The 12,704-nt window shown below is 40.8% G+C and overlaps 2 protein-coding genes across 2 annotated transcripts in view; both read right to left on the reverse strand.

The window, feature by feature from the left end:
* LOC310997614 (NACHT, LRR and PYD domains-containing protein 12-like) overlaps nucleotides 1–12,704 on the reverse strand; it is a gene marked incomplete at both ends in the record, with an annotated part of 74,400 nt that overhangs the window by 52,925 nt on the left and 8,771 nt on the right. The gene's annotated exons all lie outside the window — the stretch shown is intronic.
* LOC310995675 (protein NLRC3-like) overlaps nucleotides 1–12,704 on the reverse strand; it is a gene marked incomplete at both ends in the record, with an annotated part of 31,015 nt that overhangs the window by 11,709 nt on the left and 6,602 nt on the right. The window contains one exon of the mRNA XM_083984792.1: nucleotides 10,725–10,901. Coding sequence (XP_083840918.1) covers nucleotides 10,725–10,901 — 177 coding nt within the window. The remainder of the gene's footprint in view (nucleotides 1–10,724; nucleotides 10,902–12,704) is intronic.

The following is a 12,704-nucleotide window of genomic DNA, read 5'->3' on the forward strand; positions in this document are numbered from 1 at the left end:
AGACTATACGTCTGGCCTGGCCTGGTTCTGGATGTCTATAGACAACCAAATTGAGTTACAAATAGACGTTCTGCTAGGCCTTGATCTGAACGTCTATACGACATCCAGAATTAGTTGATATATGACATTGAGACTATACGTCCAGCCTGGCCCGGTTCTGGATGTCTATAGACAACCAACCAAAATGAGTTGTAAATAGACGTTCTGCTAGGCCTTGATCTGAACGTTAACATGACAGCCAGAATTAGTTGATATATGACATTGAGACAATACGTCCAGCCTGGCCCGGTTCTGGATGTCTATAGACAACCGAAATGAGTTGCAAATAGACGTTCTGCTAGGCCTTGATCTGAACGTCAATACAACAGCCAGAATTAGTTGATATATGACATGGAGAATATATGTCCAGCCTGACCCGGTCCTGGACGTCAATAGACAACCAAAAGGAGTTACAAATGATGTTCTGCTAAAAGATTATTTATAATTACTTGTATAACTCTAATGTTTATGAAGTAAATATAGTGTTTTTGAAAGTGTGCAAAGGCCAATGAAATTACAGGAATGTCCTGTAAGGATTATGGTGGATTTCATTTATTTGAAAGGGAGAAAAACCAGCACACTCTGAATATAAGATCCTTTGGTGATCTTTAATGTAGGACAGGCAGGTAGACGTTTCGACCGTAGTCTTTTTCAATGTGAAAAAAAATGTGATTTCATTTATTTCCCATTTTGTAAATGAAACATTACTATCTTTCTCTGTTTTATTCAAGCACATGAAAGTATATCTGTATAAATGTGGAGCTTTTACCAAGGTAATCTCTGTTTACAGTTCATGGTTTTTGTGCACTTTAATATTAAAATTTTTCTAATTCTGGATGTAAATATAGGAAACTTTTTTTGCATTGCTGCCAATTCACCGACAGAGTTGCCTTGGGTGCTAGCCCCAGAGCAGCTTGTATATCAGTAAAACGAATATACTGTATGGACAAGGGTCCTCAATTCAATAAAAGTGCATGGCAGATCCCTGGTAGAACATGGAAGCAAGAATCAGGTTTGAAGCTTGACCCAGCTGTGGCTCATGTTGTCTTCATTTCTACATGTGTGAACCAGTGTGAGCCCAGAACTTCATAATACATCATTCAAAATATTCAATCAAAAAACATGCATGTGCCGCATCTTTGTCTCTTGTCTCTACCTCTGGTGCTCTTCATTGTCAGAAACACTTAATTCAAAATGTATTCAATAAATTAATGAAAAATACAATGTTTCACTTATTTAATTTAATTCATGTATTTAAAAAGGACAATGTACATAACATCAGCTCTTTTCTCTTTTGATTATGAAGGAATCAATGAATGATATTAACTAAATGCACACATTTATTGGTTTTAAGCACATATAAAAAACGTTTAAGTATTTTCCCCCCCTATTACTATGTAACCATAGTAAACAACACCCATTGGCTGTCTCAACCTGAGCATTTGACCGTGATTGGTTAGTTTGACTGTCATCACAGCGCGGCCAATGGGCGCGCCTTTCCGTCAAATTTGAAAATACGCGCTACAGCAGCAGGGAAATGGTAACCGCGACAATGCGCATCACCGTCATGTGGATTTTTTTATGCCATGGATAAACGGATAAAGGCATGGACAAACCGTCGGGCGGGACCTGGTCAAGACCAAGTGAATTTAAATTCTTCAAAAAAAGAACAGGTAAGATAATATTCCTCTGTTATTATTGTGACGTTTGTTTGTGTGCCATCGGTTTCAGTAGCTCCGTGTGTGAGTGTGTGCGTGCGTGTGTGTGTGTGTCTGTGTTTGTGTGTGCCTTTGTGTGTGTGTGTGTCTGCGGGCGGGGTAACGGACGTGGAACGCCGATTGTAATTGCGACCGTGGCAGTATTTTTTTCCTGCATCTTACTAAGGTGAGGACGATATTGCAACCAGTGCAGCTTCATTAACGTGTGTGTTGAAATGAAAAATTACCTGCCATTAGCACATGAGCTATACTAACAGTTTCACAATGTATTAAGTAGCGAATTTCAGTGTATGTTGCTACCAGGTCTGAAGTCTGCAGGTAAATGAATAGAGTCGGTGAATAACAGAAAAGTGACTGTCATATACTTGTACAGTTACAGAGGATGAGGAGAGGAGCAGCAGAACAGCAGATGTTTCCTGCACAACCTTCACTTCATCTGGACTGAGTTGTTTCCAGTCTGCTGCTCATGGTCCCCTCGGACTGGTAAGTAATTGTCTAACTAATACTAATAATAGGCTATTACTAAAGGGACAGTTCACCCAAAATTCAAATTTCACTCCATCTACTCACCCTCATGTCAAGAGCTGTGAGAATTTTCAGAGTCCTTCGTTCCTTCTCTGAGTTACAGGGGGGTCCGCAAAAAATGAAATAAGTCTATATTTTAAGCTTGTTTGTAGCGGAAGCTCCCAGTGTCTCAGTTCACTGCTCTTCCACTGACCGGCGGAAAAATTTCTCATGTGGGGGCTTCAATACAAGAGGGACATTACAGACGAGCAGTATGGAGGTATTTGGATGTTTTTTGGTGTGTCTCTTTGGACGAAAACCCCGTAACTCAGAGAAGGAGCAGAGGACTCTGAAAATTCCCACAGCTCTTAGTCAACATGAGGGTGAGTAGATAATGAGGGAAATTTGAATTTTGGGCGAACTATCCCTATAATTCTAAACTGGAAACAACCTTTTTTTTCCTGGCCATTGAAGAAAACAACATTAACTGATATGAGATGGAGTAGCATTAAATTCTACTAGGCACAACCTTCATCTCTTTCCAGTCTGCTGAGATCAAGAACTGCGCGGCAAGATGGTGTGATGCTGTTTTGGGGACTTCAAAATATCAACAACTTCACTTTATGTCTTACTTCAGCCTGGTAGGTAGTGCTCTTCATTCACATATAATTCCACCTGATACGAAGAGATGTCCTCATTGGTTTTGTGTTTAGGTTCACATGAGGTTTCTAAATTTCCCTGTAGGGACCAATAAAATATCTATATCTGTTTATGTAAACACTGATGTGTGCAGGGTAGATCACCGTTCAAGAACCTCCCCACATGACAAATATCCCAAAGTACTAGATGTGAAATATGACTGAATATTCTTTATGTCCAACTGTATTTTACACAGCCAAGGACCCACAGCAGTGCTTCACCTGTGAGATCATCATGCTGGAGAACCACAAGAGAGCAAAAGATGATGGGGAGTTCAGCACACAAACAGGTAGGAAAACAGACCAAGATCTACACCAAATGCAGTTTTGTTTCTAAATTTTTTCATACAGTAAAACCTATTTCAGATTAATTCAGTTTTATTTGTATAGCACCTCCCCCTACATAAGTAATGAACAAACTAGGAATTAAACACAAACACAGATACACACACATTGAGATGAAACAGCTAACGCTTTCAATACAGTTACAGATTACCGTATTACTGTTTAAATTTTAATCATCACATCTCTGATGAATGTGTGTTATGTTCAAGTCAAAACTAGATGGAAGGCGACAGCCCTGCTCTATAGAATTTTCCTTCCAACACTTTTTTACACCCAAGATAGTGACTATGGCCCCCCCTCATTTATCAAACTTGTGTAGGATCTGATGAAGAACAGTCAGCATATACCAGGTGTCAGGGGTTCAACTCCTCTCACTGGAGGAAATTTCTCTGGCGTCTCTGTTCTATTCTGATTTGTACTGTTCTGACAATAATAGTCATTGATGAGCATCTATCTGCCAGACCACGCATTGTTTGTAATTCACCTCAGTTGCTCAAAATAAGTGGAATTCAATTTCCAACAAGTGCAGTGTAGCTGTTGTGCCCCGTCCACTAACATTTAAGAAAATAGAGAGGTCCTGAGTTTGGTTTTAAAAGAACACAGTAATGGAGAAAGTCATAAAATTAGTAGGTAAACTGTTTTAGGTGGATAAATATTAAAAGCCATCTTTACTTGCAGAGTTGGAGATTTCCAACTGGCAGTCTGCTGGGGTTTTAAACTGTCTTTGATGTACTGTGTAGCCAGACCAGGAGCTGCTTTGTTGACCAAGAGTAGGTTTTTTGAATTGAAAACGACATGTAGCATGTTGATGTTACTGGTATTGAGTCTGGACTCCAGGTATTCACAGATCTGGGGTCTGTTTCACAAAGCAGGTTTAGTGAAAACTCTTGAGTCTGCGTCAGCATTCATACGTCAATCCACCAAGAGAGGTGGGAGGGGCAACGTTTTTTTTTTTGCCGGTTGCCATGGTGAATCACGTTATCTTTGTTCCATTGATGAGGGCTTTCCATCTCCCCGTTACTCAGAGTTGATTGAACTAACTGTTATCACCTGTTCTGAAACCCACAACTCTGAGTTTCCTATCTCAGAGTAGATCAACTCAGAGTTCAGGACTAGGCTCAGAGTTTGTTGAACCTGCTTTGTGACACGGACCCCAGGTTTAGTGAAGACTCTGAGTCTATTACCGTAACCCTGCGAGGCAAACTCTGGGTTTTCCGTGTCACAAAGGGAGGCGAGTCAAAACCGGAGAAAGAGGAGTAACTCCAGCCCGTTTCACAAAGAGAGTAACAGCTCTGAGTCAGTTACTATGGCAACACACTCCGTGAACCTAACCTGGTCGGGAGCAGGTTTTCTCCAACTAACCCTGAGTTTCTCCTTTTTATCTGAAGCTGCAGACTGAAAGCAGCGGCTGACAGGACGTGATGTTTTATTCTCCATGAGGATTTGTTTGATCGTTCCCGTTGTTCTGCACCCTCAGTTTATCTGAACAACCCTCACATGACACCACACAGACACTTCTCTCTCTCTTAATTTTTTTTTTGTAGTGTGTGTGTTCACTCCACTGTGAGAAGTGGGAGGGGTGAGGCTTTTTTTTGCTGGTTACCATGGTGAATCCTGTTATCTTTGTTCCATTGATGAGGGCTTTTCATCTCCCCGTAACTCAGGGTCAAGTTACTCAGAGTTGAATGAACTAACTGTTATCACCTGTTCTGAAACACAAAACTCTGAATTCTGAGTTTAGGATTAGACTCAGAGTTTGTTGAACCTGCTTTGTGAAATGCACCCCTGCTGTCTTTGTTTCTCCTTGTTCATATGAATTAAGTTTTCTGCCATCTAGTGGTTACTTTTTTCCACGCAAGTGTATGCGTTCTATCTTTCATCAGGTGTAAAGCACAACTTAAATAGCCTATCTTTGCTAGTTTGAGACTGGTGCAGTGTGGCACAACTTAGGTTGGACATTAGAATGCAGCAAAGGATGCCAGAGCATTATTTGTACGCATAATTTAAATAATATAAAAAACTATTTTTTTTTCTCCCCTCTTCTCTTCCCTACATGCACCAAGGAGCCAGCTGAATACTAGCAATTGGAAGGTGGACGTCTCTTCATCTGCTTCATCTGCTGCATGACTTCTGGTATAGAATCATTGACCTCTGTGATGTTTTAATTTTACTCGTTATTACATTGCATTGTGTAATTGTTTTGAACAACTGTTTGTGAACAGTAGTTTGTTGTAAATTTAAAGCTGAATACATTACACAGGCAATGATGTTGTGTATTTTACTTTTAATTAAGTTGAGCTGAAAGTCTTATTGACCTATCAAATGCATTTATATTCCTCCATTATATTATATTTATGAGAAATGTAACAGTTTGATCTGAATCATTAAATAGTGCAGTAAGTATGTTTTATTGTAGTCATGTATTTGCATTTGAAATCTTTAAAGTAGCAGTTTTTCCTCCTGAAATAATGTCTTCTGGATGTTTAATAATTATGTCTTGAAAACGTTTTCTTTTTGTCGATGTTTGTGTCGATGTGTTTGATTTGTTTATAATTTCCTCCTGTGTTGTACACAAAAGGAGATGCCTTTGTTGCGTTTTTTGCTTTATATTTTATTATTATTTTATAATAATAAAAATAATTTAAAAAAAATAAAGCGTATTTCAATGACGTCCATATAACATCCAAGATAACACATCTACACAACGTCTAGAAAAGACATAATAAAAACGTTCATTCTGGCTCCTTAAATGACGTCTTCTGGAAGTTTGATAATTACATCCTGACAACGTATTTTAATGACGTCTACATAACATCAACAATAAAACGTATATCCAACGTTCAGAAAAGACGTAATAAAAACCTTCATTCTGACTCCTCTGAAGACGTCTTCTGGATGTTCAAAAATTATGTCCTGAAAACGTATTTTAATGACGTCTATATGACATCTAAAATACACATCTATTAAACGTCTAGAAAAGACGTAATAAAAACTTTAATTCTGGCTCCTCTGAAGAAGTCTTCTGGACGTTCAATAATTACGTCCCGAAAACGTATTTTAATGACGTCTAAATGACATCCACAATAAAACGTATATTCAACGTCCAGAAAAGACGTAATAAAAACTTTCATTCTGGCTCCTCTGAAGAAGTCTTCTGGACGTTCAATAATTACGTCCCGAAAACGTATTTTAATGACGTCTATATGACATCTAAAATACACATCTATTCAACGTCTAGAAAAGACGTAATAAAAACTTTCATTCTGCCTCCTCTGAAGACGTCTTCTGGACGTTCGGAAAACACGTCTTTTCGACGTATTTTGGACCACTTTTTGCTCACTGGGTTGTGTGGGCGTTCACAAGGGTGATGATGTCACTGGTTCCCTTTTGTGCTCCAAGTGCCAACGACAGTTGTTTAAATGACTGTCTTTGATGGAAAGTTGGTTTTGACTTCGTTAGTGCCCTATTGTGTTATAACGACAGTCGTTGGAGGCACTTGCCACTTGTGAACTGTCTGAGACCTCCTCCCCTGTTTAGGGATGGTTTCTCTATTTTTACATAGATGGCTTCTTTGACTCCTCTTTCAAACCATCTGTTCTCTCTGTCTAGGATTTGGACATTGCTGTCCTCAAAGGAGTGGGCTTTCTCCTTGAGATGTAAATGGACAGCAGAGTCCAGGCCTGAGGAGTTAGCTCTCCTGTGTTGGGCCATACGTTTATGTAGTGGTTGTTTTGTTTCTCCAATGTAGAGGTCTTTGCATTCCTCGTTGCATTGGACTGCATACACCAGATTGCTTTTGTGGGTGTGTGGTGTTTTGTCCTTGGGATGTACCAGTCTCTGTCTGAGTGTGTTGCTGGGTTTGAAATACACAGGGATACGGTGTTTGTTAAAGGTCCTCCTGAGTTTTTCTGATACTCCAGACACATATGGAATGACTATGTTGTTTCTCTTGTTTTGTCTTTCTTTCTCAACCACTTTGCTGGGTTTTTTTCTGGAAGCAGCTGCAGTTTTCACAAAGGTCCAACTAGGGTAACCACAAGTTGTGAGGGCGCCTCTCAGGTGCTTGTGTTCTGCCCCTTGGGCCTGTGAGCTGGTGGGCACGTTATCAGCTCTGTGTTGCAAAATTGTCCAATTTGGCTAAAATGCACACTGCAAGATTTTAGTGAGATTTTTTTTCCCCCAACAGATAACCTATATGGGCCAATCACATAATTGATGGCTTTTAGGAACACCAGTTACATAAGTAAAATGCCATTTGAAAATTTAATTTATGGGGATGAATATTTAGTGTCCAAAACCCATCCAAACATGAATTTACCTATTTTCGCCTGTATTATATTGTTATTTTCCTTTATAACTCCAGAAGTAAACATCCCACAACAATCAGTGATGGCTTAAATTAACAAGGACATTTGAAATAGTTCATTTTGTCTTAAATTATTATTTTCATTAAACCTGGGGCAGTAAAAACACACTTTTTGTGGAGACTTGTATTGCTTACTTGTTGACACTAGGGGGAGAGGGAACCACAGGAACCAGCTGGGTGCAGGCTTAAGCTTTGCCCAATCAGTGATCAATATATATCAGGTCACACCTTACAGTCTCTCCTATTGGACGAACGACTTTTCGCCTGTCAATCAAACTCACGGGGGTGACGTGCGCAGTCTGACGGAGAATGAGAGTAGTATTAGAGCTGCGGGGGAACGTGACACTGCTATGGATTATCTGGTCACAATGGATAAAATCGAGCCATGGATCCTTGTCGAGCACATCTTCAGCTTTAAAAAGAGGGTAAGCTTGTAATTTTATTCAGTGTTTTAGTGGGTCTTTTATTGATGATTGTCCGTATTTTTCGGCACTCGAAAATGACTTCCGGGTTTGTTTGTGTTCAGTGAGCAGGCTTGTTTAAAACTTTTATGGGGTAAAAACGGAATTTTTGTTCTTTGCTTTTGTTTATATGACAGCATACGATTTTTTGGTGGTGAAAGAAGAGGTGTACAGATGGTACATACGTATATGTTTAAATCACCTTCGTTGTTGACGTGACGTCGCTTGTGGGCTGCCGTAGTCTGATATTGTTTGAGACATTTTCAGTGACTGTGAAAAAAACGTAGCACCTAGAAACTTCATTTTTTTCCTACATGTTGCCGAAAGTGTCCTTAAAATGTCTTGTGTTGAAGTTTTCATCACAACATGCCTACTTTCGTTGTATAAAGGACGACTTTCATGTGTTAATTAATTTAATTAACCACTAGGGGGCCTGCGTGAACAGGTTAATGACTAGTGAGATGACCTAAGTCTTCGTGGTTGCTGCTCTGTACAGTGTCCGGTCTTGTCGTTGAACCGATGTTTTACCCTCCAGCTCTGCGGGTCACTGAAAACTATGAATGATCTTTGTGACTGCGTCTCTTTGATATCGCCAAACTTCCGGGTCACGTAAACGTGACAAATTAAATATTAAAATCAAATTCAGTCATGCTGCCTGTTTTTCCATTTCGTATTTTTGATATAAGCCTAAAATTGAATTACGAAAAACCAGACATTTTTTGTGTTAGATTAAAAAACAAAAAACAAAATAAGCTGTCACTTTTTCATTTTTTCATTTTTGATTTCCAATTGAAAATGGAAAGAACGAATGATACACGGATTCACTTACATCACCATTGATCGTTTTGGGTCAAACTGTGATTTAGCCAGTGCTCTTAATAAATTCCATCTACGATTTGACCAGTTCGACTTCAGCGAGGAAGTTAAGAATTTGAGAGACAATCTTAAAAATGATCAACAGTTTGCGTTCAAAAAAATCAAGACATGTCCATGTGCAAAACAATTGAGTCCTATCTTTCATCACATTTTGAGACAGCAAAAGGTGCCCAGGTTGTGGGAACAAGCAGAGATTATCGCTTTCCTAAAGTCAACAGACCTAAAACTCTGAATGATTTTAGACTGGTCGCCCTTACCTCTTTTAAGGAAATCGTTTGAAAAACTTGTCAAGTCAGAACTACAAGGGAGAACAGCAAATGCACTTGACCCTATGCAGTTTGCTTACAGGGCCCACAGAGGCATTGTAGATGCCATACTTACCCTACTAAACCTTTTATTTAAACATCTGGAGGGGAACGAAACCCATGTTAGAATTAGCCACAAGGCTTATGGAGGACTTTCAGCTGAGCCATAATCTGGTGGGTTGGATTTTAGATTTTTTAACAGAGTCAAAGTGAATGCCATTTTATCTGAGTCACTATGTTCCTCTACTGACTCACCTTGGATGTGTTCTCTCCCCTTTACTTTTTATCCTACACAAATATGTGCAAGAGTGTTTATGAAAACAGGCACATTTTAAAATTTGCAGACGACACGGTTATTGTGAGTTTGTTGCCCAATAATGAATCCAGCCATGGTCCATTCTTGCAGGATTTTATCAGAGACTACTGATGTCCTTTTACAGGCATACTGAGTATACTTTGTGTGTGTGGTACACCAGCTGCACAGTGACTCAGAGGAAAGCGCCTCAGAGGGTCATTGACATGGCTCAAAAGATCGGCTGCCCTTTCCTCACCCTGGAAGAACTGCACAGTTCCTGCTGCCTCAAAAGAGCCCAGTCATTTAAAGCTATAGTGCGTAATATCCGTTTCACCCAAGCCACTACAAGAGCAGATACATACAACGCTGATTAAGCCGTTTGGCTCCTCTAACACCTCGCGGTATTTTTCAGTATTTGTTCTTTTTGTATTTGGTGTCTTGGGCGACATTCCCACACTGGTGCACAGGAAACGCGTTCTACTGGGTTTTACCTGACAACGAGAAGGTAGGGGGGAGGAGAGCGCTGCTAGAAGCAACATGGCGGAGAACCCGAAGAAGCAACCAAGAGGTTCAGAAGTGGATCCCACTAAAAAGAAAAAGCCTTCCCATTCGGCAGAAGGTCTGTTGGCGAAGAAAGAGACAAATGGTAGCAGTGGGGAGGGGAGGAGCGGGTTACACCGGGCCATACGCCATGTTGAGGTGCCGGCCATATCATTGTAATAACGCAACTTGAACTGTTGCCATCAGGCAGACGGTACAGGGCAATCAGAAAAATGACAAACAGATTCAAAAACAGTTCCTTCCTGATAGCAATAACCACATTCAAAAACACCAGTGCATTATTAGGGGGTTGTGCCATTGGGCAGATATTGAATGTATGGGGTGTGTTTGTTTTTGATTTTGTTTGTTATTAACAGTATTTATTCTAGCAAATTTGTATGCTCCCTTTTTTTATTGACCTGTTACACAGACTGGTTTGGCATTTTAATTTTGTTGTACATGTGACAATGACAAAAAAGGATATTCTATTCTATTCTCCAGCTCTTTGTTGAAATCCTCAACAAATGGACAAGTGAAACATTTGACCTGAATACAGACAGAAAACAGACAAACTGACCTCAGAGTCTCCAGTCTACAGTTTGAACTCTCCAGTCCAGCACACAGAACCTTCACTCCTGAATCCTGCAGGTTCCAGTTGTGGCTCAGGTCCAGTTCTGTCAGGAGGGAGGGGTTGGACTTCAGAGCTGAGGCCACAATTTCACATTGAGTTCCTGAGAGTCGACAGTCACGTAGTCTGTGATGAGAGAAAAAATCTTTTCAAATAAAAATCTGATGTAAATAGTGGAAAATACAAAGAAAAAAGTGAAAATACAGTTGGTGCATAGGATGTGCGACATGATAATGTGATGGTTCAGCTCATCTTCTCTCACTGGGATGATCCTAATGGTTCGGTCCTGCACAACTGATTTGGTAGGCTCTTTTTTTAAATAGGGTTATATACAGTAGGTTGTTTGCAGTCATGTGATTCCAATGACGTGTGAAGTTCAGATAGGGGGCAGGACACAGAGAATAGTGTTTGGAAATGACAGAAAGCGAGCAGATGACGTGTTGGATGAACCAAAAGTAACCATTTAGATCAGTTTGTCAGTTTATCCAAATAAAGCCTGTTCGGAAACTTGCTCTGATGTTTTCATAGATGTGAAGAGCCACCTATGGGACCAGCTTGTCAAGACCAGTGGGTCAACTCATAGGCAAGCAGCCGGTCTTCTAAAATGATTGGCTGGTCAAACTCTGTTGCCATCACAGGCAGAAAGCTTCATTACTGTAGCCGGGCATTGTCTGACTCCACTCCCCTTGCTTAAGACGGAGGTTTTCAGGGGGGTCGTTTTAATTGTCTCCTTTGTGTGTTAGTACTTTCAGAATTTGCCCTGCAGATCTGAAAACAACATGCACCGATAATTAAATGTAATAAACCTACCCCTTTGACTATAGGGATTATGGCAATGGGCAAATTTGCCAAAATGTTGAACTATCCCTTTAAGTCTTGTTGCTTGGGTAACAAGATTAGAGGTGTCTGCAATGATCGGGCCACTTTACTCACACTAAGTATCGTGAGTAACAACGTAGCACTGACCCGGTACCAGTGTGCCATTCCGAAGGGCCGCCATTCCGAAGGGCCGCCATTCCGAACATTTACTTTCATGTTTCGGAATTAATTATTTCTGAAAAAGGGGCACCATTCCGAACCTGATAAAAGGTCTGAAATTTCGAACGGTTGGTTAAGTACTTGCTGGGTGGAGCATGTAAGGTGCTTGCTGCGGTAGTACAATGGGTACAGCAGTTGCCTTCGACATGGGTGATCAGGGATTGAATCCCAAGAGGGGCGCACACCAAATGTGCCGCACCCGGTTTGAGCCCTGCAGCGATCATTTTAGCATCTGGTCTATTTGCCGCAAGCAATCCCGTCAAGCCGGGCAGGAAGTCAAACAAAGAAACACAACAGAATCCGGTCAATTTTCTAAATAAAACACCGCGAACACCTTCGAAATGACGGACCTTTGGAAATGTTCGGAATGGCGCTCTTCGTAATGGGGGTCGCTCCGCCACTAACCCTGACCTATAGAAGTCATTTACAGTGATGATGAGGGGTTGACTGACCAGCCCCCCCAACTTCACCTCATCTTCAGACTCCACCCACACTGACTCAGGTGGCATCACCTGAGGATATTTATCAGTCTGCACACAGCTCCCTCTGGAGACACTAAAGCTTTAATACTACGGTTCTCTCACATGCAGTAATACCTTAGCCTGATGCATCAGCCGCTTATTTCATTACATTTCAAAAAGCGTCTGAACACGAGCCATAGGGATTCGTTTGCTTCCGGGAGGCGGTTGCTTACATTTGCTTCAACTAATCGCTGCTGCTTGGTGGTCACGTGTGCTATACACCGGTTAAGCTCATAGGTTAATCTTGAGCGCTTGAGTTCAACGTCATCGCCTTCACTTACCCGTCTGTTCGCTGATTGGTCCGTCCGCTCTGGCGGACGGAGCAAACCGAAACGCATTGCTAGTGTCCTGACTACATTGTTGAGGCAAA

The sequence above is a fragment of the Trachurus trachurus genome (assembly GCF_905171665.1).
Source record: "Trachurus trachurus genome assembly, chromosome: 2".
Classification (NCBI taxonomy): Eukaryota; Metazoa; Chordata; class Actinopteri; order Carangiformes; family Carangidae; genus Trachurus; species Trachurus trachurus.